The 9,937-nt window shown below is 32.4% G+C and overlaps 3 protein-coding genes across 3 annotated transcripts; 1 reads left to right on the top strand and 2 right to left on the bottom strand.

The window, feature by feature from the left end:
* The first annotated feature begins 588 nt into the window (after positions 1-588).
* On the top strand, positions 589-2,816 carry LOC124537438 (ejaculatory bulb-specific protein 3-like). Its single transcript, XM_047114278.1, has 2 exons — positions 589-894; positions 2,508-2,816. The coding sequence occupies exons 1-2, from the start codon at positions 711-713 to the stop codon at positions 2,693-2,695; spliced, it is 372 nt and encodes a 123-aa protein (XP_046970234.1). The 5' UTR covers positions 589-710; the 3' UTR covers positions 2,696-2,816.
* A 30-nt stretch (positions 2,817-2,846) lies between these two features.
* LOC124537430 (allergen Tha p 1-like) lies at positions 2,847-4,969 on the bottom strand. The gene is made up of 3 exons (XM_047114267.1): positions 4,870-4,969; positions 3,436-3,629; positions 2,847-3,080 (listed from the first exon to the last, which is right to left on the bottom strand). The coding sequence occupies exons 2-3, from the start codon at positions 3,626-3,628 to the stop codon at positions 2,890-2,892; spliced, it is 384 nt and encodes a 127-aa protein (XP_046970223.1). The 5' UTR covers position 3,629; positions 4,870-4,969; the 3' UTR covers positions 2,847-2,889.
* Positions 4,970-6,724: 1,755 nt separating this feature from the next.
* LOC124537437 (allergen Tha p 1-like) lies at positions 6,725-9,153 on the bottom strand. Its single transcript, XM_047114277.1, has 3 exons — positions 9,099-9,153; positions 7,975-8,169; positions 6,725-6,996 (listed from the first exon to the last, which is right to left on the bottom strand). Exons 2-3 carry the CDS (start codon positions 8,159-8,161, stop codon positions 6,806-6,808), a joined length of 378 nt encoding a protein of 125 aa, XP_046970233.1. The 5' UTR covers positions 8,162-8,169; positions 9,099-9,153; the 3' UTR covers positions 6,725-6,805.
* Between the last annotated feature and the right edge of the window lie 784 nt (positions 9,154-9,937).

The raw sequence follows: 9,937 nt of genomic DNA, 5'->3' as shown, positions 1-9,937 counted from the left end.
GGATTTTTATTTTACTTTTATAGTTTGTAATTATGTTAATAGTTTTTTATAATTTCTAATAATTTTTTTTTCATATTCATTTTCATATTATAAAATAATAATTGCCTATTCGACTACTATACAATCTCAAAATGGAAAGACAAAATAAATTACTTGGCAAGCCCGTCTGGGTAGGTACCATCCACTCATCAGTTATTCTATCGCCATTTAACAGAACTCAGTATTGTTGTGTTCCGGTTTGAAGGGTGAGTGAGCCAGTGTAACTACAGGCACAAGGGACATAACATCTTAGTTCCCAAGTTGGTGGCACATTGACGATGTAAGGAATTGTAATATTACAGCGTCATTGTCTATGGGTGATGGTGACCACTTGCCATTAGGTGACCCATATGCTCGTCCGTCAAATTATATGATAAAAAAATGTTAAAAATAATCTCATAACGAACCTTATTATAATCGTAGAAAAAATAAATATTATTAAAACTAACGATATTCCAAATGATACTATCTTGACTGTTTCTGCGTCTGATGTAATTAAAAGTTAATTGTATAAATAAACAACAATGGAACGGAGACTAATTTATTGCGTAATTTATCACAATGCAAAGTTCATACCTATTTAATAGATGGAAATGGATCGATTTTAACTACAAACGAAGTGACATTTGCAGAAATCGTTATAATATCAGAAAGGTAACAAGAACAGCACAATGAAGATGTTCATATTACTTTTCGGTTCCATGCTTTTGAGTTTGTCGTTCGCTGAAAAATACACGGATAGATACGACGACTTTGATATAAAAGAACTCACATCAAACAAAAGGTTGTTGTCGTCGTATTTAAAATGCGTTTTGGATCAGGGTCGATGCACTCCCGAAGGAAAGGAACTAAAATGTAAGTCAATCGTTTAATTTCATAGTAAACTAACACGCAAGCTAAACAAACTAATCCTTATACTCATATATTAGTTACGAGCTGTGTAGTAACCTTGTACGCGTTTGAATTTAACACAAAAAAAAATGTAACCTAAGCTACTCCTTATTATACCAGTAATCCTCCAGTGAAATTCCCGTCAAAATAGGTCCAGCCGTTCGAGAGATTACCCGGAACAAACAGGTAGACAGACAGACAGACAGACAGACAGACAGACAGACAAAGTTGTAAAAAATGTTATTTTGGCATATTTACCATGTATACATATACATTAAGTAAAAAAGGGCTATTTTAATATTACAAATAGACACTACAATTTTAGTATATGTATAGATTAATATAAAGAAACTAGGTGTCACAGTAATGGATTTTACAGGCAAGGTTAACTACTCAGTAGCGGGGATGTGAGGATGTTTAATATAAACTAAACCATAATTATACCTAAAGTTAAAATTATCACATTCATAAAGCTAGCTTCTTAGTCATTCACTTGTTTATTTCACCTAACAACCTCTGATGTTTTCTGAAGTCATCTAGCCATTATGTAAATATCTAGACTATATTTGTGAATAAATATTGGAGTTTGAATACATGACCACGATGTATGTACATATTTATATAACACTCATTACTATAATAACACAGTTTATAAATAAATTATCAAATTATAACGTTAATACCAAAACCGAGAAAAATCAATATGTAGTTGCTCAGGTCTGGATGCCAACAAAAGTAGAAGCATAGGGTCATAACATCTGAGTTCCCAAAATGGGTTGCATAATTTATTTACATGCCGAATGTTCTGCATATATTCCACACTTTGAATCGGAAATCATTCTTTGAAACACTTTTGTGATTTTATTTCCATACTACATGTATTCAAAGTAAAGTGTCTGTATATTACATTTAGATATATACATGTTTTTTAAAATGACATTATACCTGTTTGTGATTGGAAAATAGCCATTTTATTTGTACATATTTCATTTAGAAAAACCTAAGAATCGGCCATCCATATTTAAAGGCACCAAGTGCGTCGCATCTAAGGCTATCATCGACTAGTATTACGCAGTAAACATTGATAAGTGTCTAAGAGCGTTTTCAAACACAAGTTCAATTGTGTTCTTTCATTCGATTAATATGATTTGACGGCTATTGTATTCGACGGCACAATTAATTACGTTATTAAAGTAATGCGTCGCTATCGTAACTATAGCCTATTCCAATATAAGGAATAAAGATCAACAAACCTTAAATTTATACACGCGATTCGCCAATACTTTAGCGACATAATGCTCTAGTAACAGTTCTAAATTTAAATTTCCAGTAACGGCTTCGTGAACAGTCAAACGTAACATTTACGCAAATCCATAATGAGGGTCATGAGTTATTCAAGCTCTCGACCAATGGCAATGCGTTAATTCGATGTCAAATGTTGTTTATTTGGCGTTTGTCCTTTTGTGATTGAAATAGACTATAAGTAGTTTTTTTAACTACGGAACATGTAACGTACAAAAATCTATATCTGTTTAAATTTATTTGTTAATAATTTTGCATTGCTTTCCATATTTCAGTACACATTAAAGACGCGATCCAGACTGGGTGCGAAAAATGTACAACAACACAAAAAACCAAATCTCGCATAGTTGTCGCCCATATTCGTGAACACGAGAAAACGTTTTGGGAAGAACTGAAGAAGAAGTACGATCCAGACAGCAAGTACAAGGAGATATACGAAGCTTTTCTTAACGCAGACGATTGAGTTACAATTTTTTACATACATAGCCTAATTACTAAGATGTTTATCTTTAAAATTTTAAACTGTCTTAATATGAATACAGATCAAAATTTAGAATCATAAATAAAATATCATCAAATATTAATAAAAGCTTTTATTTGTATAAATAAAATATCAAATATTCAATGAAAAAAATATAAGTTACGGCGGTGGTAACATTAGGCCGTAATAGATTTCAGCTCTGCCTCGTACTTCTTGACATACTTGCTCTGCGGGTCATATTTGGCAGAGAGTTCCTTCCAATGGTCGGGTTCGTTGTTGATAAAGTGACTTATCACCACACGGGTCCATTTTTTTTGTGCATCAGTACATTTAGCACAGTTGTTCTCCAAAGCTTCCTGGATGTGAGCTATAGAAACAAAACACATATTTTGAATAATAAAATATAATAAGTAATTAAAGAGGATTACATTAGTAACTGTTTGTAAAGCAATTGTAGAACAACTTATCCCAGTTCATTAAGGATGTTTTCAGCTACAGCTAATAGTAGTACTTGGTAGTTATTTTAATTAATATTAATAATATTCACGTTGATGTAATTAAACTACTTATTTAGTATCTTAAATTCAACTTTTGATAGGCTACCTTAGATTACAATAAGCTTATCAATATGATACTGTATCCATATACGGAAACAGCTTTGTAATACGACCAAGGAAGTTTCTATAGTAATATCTTGCTACAGTCAATGTATAAATACTCACATTTCAACTCTTTCCCTTCCGCTGAGCATTTACTTTGATCCAACAAACATTTAATGAATGGAGTCAATAATCGTCGATTTTCGAGGATCTCTTTGATATCTATAGTATCATATTTGTCTGTGTACGTATCTGCAGGCTTTGAATCAACTACCGTGACCAAGAACAAAACGCAGGCCATGAATACAGCCTTCATTCTAAAAAAAAATGTTTTAATATTCTTTTAATTTGATTTAAAAGTACTTACACGAATCTACTTGAATTAAACGTGTTTCGACGTCGATTTCATAACAGTATACTTTTAACTTTAATGTAATATTTATAATATGTTATTGCTTCCTCAACTTTATGATAATAGAACAATAAAAATTTAAGAATTAAAACTTTTAAAAAGTCAATAAATATATTTGCATCGTCATGCCGATACTTCACTTAAAACTGAAGGATACGTTTTTTTTTAATTAACATTCACTTATTTTATAGTTTTAAATATTACATATTATATTATGTATAAATAATAACGAGGAAGGGTTTTAGTATGGGACTCTACATGCGTTGAATCAATTTCCCCGTCTTATTCACTTGGTGGTAGGGCTTTGTGCAAGCCCATCTGGGTAGGGACCACCCACTCATCAGTTATTCTACCGCCAAATAACAGTACTCAGTATTGTTGTGTTCCGGTTTGAAAGGTGAGTGAGCCAGTGTAACTACAGGCACAAGGGACATAACATCTTAGTTCAAGGGTGGTGGCACATTGACGTTTTAAAGAATAGTTAATATTTCTTACAGCTTCATTGTCTATGGGTGATGGTGACAACTTACCACCAGGTGGCACATAAAAAAAATCAGGGGAACAATTTTAATAGATGGGGCCACTGTGAAAACGGAATTGGTCCAACGATGCAATTACTCCCTAATTGTAAATTATATCTCTCTTGCTTGTTCTCTTTGCAAGTTGAACAAAGACATAATAACAATTGAAACTTGGAGTAATTATGCAGAAGATAAAATTATAACACCTCACGTTATCGACTCTAGTCTATTAGTGTTAGCATGGCTGGTTCACTTTACACCTGCGTGATCGGAATTGATTTGGAACGGGAAAATGCTGATAGCATTATTGCTTGTCATATTTTTTATAGTATGTTAGTATTTTTTTCAATAGTAAGAATATAATTTAAATGATGTTAATATGATGATTATAATGATAACGATTTTGATCATGATGACATTGGCATGTGTAAGAAATATTAAATATTATTTACGTTTCTCAACCTCTACCATCATTAGTTGGTCACTTATCCATCGAACCGGAACACAACAATACTGTTGCTGTTTATATTTGAATATGATGTAAATGGATGGTACCTACATGAGGTTGCACAGAGCTAAACATATACTAACTTAGAACAAAAAAAAAAATATATGTGTTGTTACCTTTAAGATTATTCACTTGTAAAATATCCTTAATTTAATCAAAAGCAAACTATTGACGACCTCTTTCACTCACGAATATTGACTGATATTTTTTCTCATAAGGTAGATGTTTTTATACAAATTTGTGACTAAGTTCCTAGTTTTATTGAAAGTAAATAAAACTGGTTTCAGTTTTTCCTTGATTTGTTAAAATTGTCGTTATAATAAAAAGTTTATTTTTTATTTTTATTGAGTGCATTGTACTCTTTGACTTCCGTCGTATAAAAGGTTTTGTATATTTATTCATTTGTACACTAACCATTGCAGTGCTACTGCGAATATTGTTATTATATTTCTTTTATAAAAGTAATAACTTTTAATAGTAACATAATTCTATAAAAAAACGTGAATATCGCTGATAAATATAGGCAGACGAAGGGCACTTTGAAGCACCGAAGCTTTTATATTAGACATTTTAACTATATATAGATTTGTTTTTGTAAGACATAACTGAACAATTTAAGTGAATATTACAAAAATAAACGTATTTAACTAAGCTATAATTTTACAAAATTTGTACTTTTGAACTTATTAGGAAGTGCTGTGAGTTGTGGAGAAGGTTGTGGGTAATATTCTTTTTTTTTATATAAGTAGCTGTGCTTGGCAGTTTCACTCAAATATGTGTATTTGTGTGTGTTTGAGAGTGTCTATATGTGCGTGGGTGTATGTGTTGTGTCGTGTAATAGTCAATAAGTACAATTAGCCATTCGATTGATAAGCTGGACTTTTTGACAAAACTGCTCCCATTCATAGCATACGTAGACTTTAAACTGTACTAATATACTATAAAATTATGTAAAATTTGTATGTTTAGACATTAGATACGTAATAACACACAAACGACTGAAAGTTAGGTAGTTTTAGCCTTACTTGCACATCGTTGCTTTCTGATTCTTAATTTTAAGAAGCAATATATTTGTGTTTTCTCCAAACATTGGGGAAAACGTGTTCTAGAGTGGACACCGCGTCTCCGGAAACGTAGAGTAGAACTTCCTCATGCACGGTGGAGTGACGATTTGCGCAAGACGGCAGGCAGGAGCTGGATGCGAGTAATCGGAGAAAGACCACAGTGGCGTGCACATGGAGAGGCCTATGTCCAAAAATGTGGACAAAAACGGACTGATGATGACGATGATATATCTGTACAAGCTCCTCTGTGTAATAACCATCCACTCATCAGAAATTCTATCGCCAAACGGCAGTACTCAGTATCGGTTTGTTCAGATTTAAAAGGTGAGTAAGTCAGTATAACAACAGGCACAAGGGACGTAACATCTTGTTACTCAAGGTTAACAGCGCATTGGTGATGTAAATCATTGTTATTATTTCTTCCAGCATCATTTTCTATGGCCAGTGACTCATTCTGTGTCAAATATAATATCTTAAAAAAAGATGACCCTAAATATACTCACTTAATTAAAACAAATTACTTTTCCGCTATTCACATTAAGTGGAGAGCCACTACTACATTACGTCCAGCAAACTGAGTCTGAGTCCAAGTGGACTCATTTTATAAAAAAAGATGAGAGATTAATGTTTATAGTTTAATATAATGCCTCTTAATTATGCCAATCAGGCACAAAGACCAATGTTATTTTACTATTCGATTATTTTGCAGCAATTGACAGATTTGTTTTGTGCTATAAATATGTTTCAGTGTCAATGGTAAAATATTAATAATTTTAATTTCGGCTTCCAACAACAAGGTTATAACGCTAGCTCAAGACGTTTATTTGCATTGCATATTTTTATGTTTAAGAGCTTATTTTCTTTGTTTATAAACCTATCTTTATATTCATCGAATAATACCACATCATAAATTTATATAATTTCTTTATTCATCCGTAAGGGACAGCAATGATTTACAAAAATAATTTCAAATGACTCATTATTTTACTCAGTTAGACAAAGTTTTCAAGCGCTCCTCGTATTTAACCCTGTACTTGCTCTCAGGGTCGAACTTGGCGCAGAGTTGGTTCCAGAGTTCCGGCTCCTTGTTGATGAGATGGGCGATCACCTTCTCTGTGCCTTTCTTCTGCGCGTCTGTGCACTTGGCGCATTCGTTTTCGAGGGCTTCTTGCATGTGTGCTGAAATTAAAAAGAATAATATATTTTTTAATAATCTTACACAATAGTTATAGCCTTCTAATGTTACAGGACATTGGACAAAGATTTCAAGGTTTTGAGATAATGAATCCACGATATTTCCCTTCATCTCTAATTTCGAGATAAATTATAGAAGAAAACTAAGATCGTAGATTTATATCGTAATAGTTTTATTTACATAAGATGTTGACGAATATCATTTAACTTAAATAAAGAAAAATACATTAGTGTTAGCGTAATAAAGAGAGTCATTTGTCAAATAAATGTAAGATTTATGAGGATATGCGGGAAGTCCCAGGTAACTGCTAATTATATTATAATCTGGTAGCAATGAACTTTACAACTTGGTCAGGGCTGTTCGGCAAAGCCCTTGCCACTAAGAATCGACTTCAAATCATTATAACTGTTACATCCCGTAAATAAAAAAACAAAACATAAATTATTTTTATTTGAGTAAACAAATTGAAAATTGAACAATTAACGATTGAAAAAACAGCTGGCTTTTTCGCATTAGGTAAAGAGCGTATTTAGGTTTTTTTCTAATCCTTGACAGCTCGCAACAAACAAATCTATTTTTAATTTGCAATTATTCATAAGAAAAACAACTTCGTGTTGTATCTGATCTTCCACCGTTGTAAATATTTATCGCGCGTGATTCAATCATTAGCATCTACATTACTTTTTTTCTAAGTATCACGGACGTCAAAACAACAGCGGAAGAAAAAGCCTGAACGGCATTAAACTGAACAAACAAATAAATAAAAATAGTAAAATGAGCTATTCTACTAGCTTACCTGTAACATTTATTTGAACTAAAATTATTGTTTGCCGTCAAAACGCTACCCAGATAAAAATGATAATTGTAAATGAACCAGAGAAGAATTTTTCTTAAAGTCTTTATAATTATTTTGAATTGTATATTAGAAAGCTGTTATTATGGTAAATGTGAAATGTACTTACATTTGAGTTCGATGCCGTCGGGAGAGCACTTCCCTTGGTCCATGATGCACTTGAAGTAGTTCTCTAGGATGCGCTTGTTGCCGAGAATTTCGTCCAGATCGACATTGTCGTAACGGTCAGTGTACTTCTCATCAGGACGGGCGAGGGCGACAGCGATTAAGGCGAAAAGACAGATGACGACCTTCATTGTGGTTTCTAAAAAAGCACACAGATTTGTTTTATTATGTTTTCGGACCACTTGTTGTTGTTGGTCGTGTTCGTTCCAATTCCGAAAGGTTCCAACCGAACAGGTCTAAATATATCGGAAGATTGAAATTCAATGGCTTATATAAATATTCCAAAATACCTGCAGAATGTGGATATTTCGGATGAGGAGCAATATAGCGTCTATGCAATAAATAAAATATAACAGAATGTTAATTAATTATTTTGCAATATTGGAACGTAATTAAAAGGTAATCTTAATTAAATGACTTAAATGTGAAAATTTATTCAATTTTAATTCATATATTTTAACGAATGAGAATTCAATATAAATAACGAAATTAATACATATTTTATCTCAAGTTTCAGAAAACAATAGACAAAAGTAAGTCAACAATAAATATATCATGGCGACTATCATTACCTAATATATTTAGTCCGAGAGACGCAATTCAAGGAATAGAAGAATAAAAAATACTGCACTGTATAGTAAATACACAGACAGACGAAATATATTAAATATCCATAGACAAAATATTTACTTTTAATCCTTAAGTACTACACCGATGTATGATCTTACAAAGATCATACATCGGAGTAGTACTTAAGAATACCATTCATTGTCTTACTGTTAAATAGGGACAAAACAAACTTCGAAAATAAATATTTGTTGAAAAAGGGATTAAGTGCCGAAAAAAATCTTCGGAGGTGTTAAGAACGTGAAGAAATAGGCCTCAGTAACATTGATTCTACAATTTTCTGAAACAAAATTCAACTAGCTTAAGTGTAATTTCAGACATTGTATAATTTCATTTTAAAATAATATATTTAGAGCTAAATAACATATACTACTAATAGTCGTTTATATTAATTACAGGACTATTTTGTTTGACAACAAATTATAATATAATATCGCTTACCTGCGTGAGATGTGTGATCAGCGATTTAAAGTTCGTTACTGATTAGCAGACTCCGTCCACACGGCTTTATATACTAGATATATGGAATGCACAAAAACTTAGTAGGTAGTTAGACTTAACTTAGACATAACTTAGAATTTTTCCGTGTGACGTATGCATACGACACTGGACTCGTCGCATGACGTCAAGGCTCTAACCTGTTACAACAGGTTGCGTTCTTTATCTCGTGTTGCAGATTTTATTGCTTAAGAAATTAAACACAGAAAGTTTAGGCGGGTTTCTAATATTTATAGCTGATAGATAGATCTAGAAGTTGCAATTTTTAGGGGCAAATTTAACGGTGCAAACGAGCATAAGGCTCACCTGATAGAAAATCATTAGCACGGCCCATGTATAACTGTGATACCGTGGGGTTTGCAGGTGCGTGCTGGCCTTTAAGGAAGGAGTACGCTCTTTTCTTGAAGATTCCCAAGTCTTATCGGTTCGGAAAAACCGCCGGCGAAAGCTGGTTCCACTAACTAGTTAGTTGTGCGAGGTAGAACTTCTTTCTCTAACGCTATGGTTTTTTCATAAATTCCTTTAATTTATTTGAAATATGCATTAAGCAATTGGGCGAGCGCTATGTGATATATTTTTTATTGTTAACAGCAATATAAGTGTATTCGTTTATTATGTTTGTCCGCTTTGTCTGGTTTTTATAAATTCTATTGACTACTTATTTTATTTGAATAACTTTCTGAACAAAAAATTCATTAACAGAAAATAGTTTAATAAATTATTAAAAGTAAATCTACCTGAGTAAAGATAAACCACCTTTATCTTTTTGTGCTTTTAGATTT

Source organism: Vanessa cardui, chromosome 18 (genome assembly GCF_905220365.1).
Source record: "Vanessa cardui chromosome 18, ilVanCard2.1, whole genome shotgun sequence".
In the NCBI taxonomy this organism is placed as follows: Eukaryota; Metazoa; Arthropoda; class Insecta; order Lepidoptera; family Nymphalidae; genus Vanessa; species Vanessa cardui.
The sequence above is the reverse complement of the archived record's forward strand: the minus strand, read 5'-3'. Positions and strand labels throughout refer to the sequence as shown.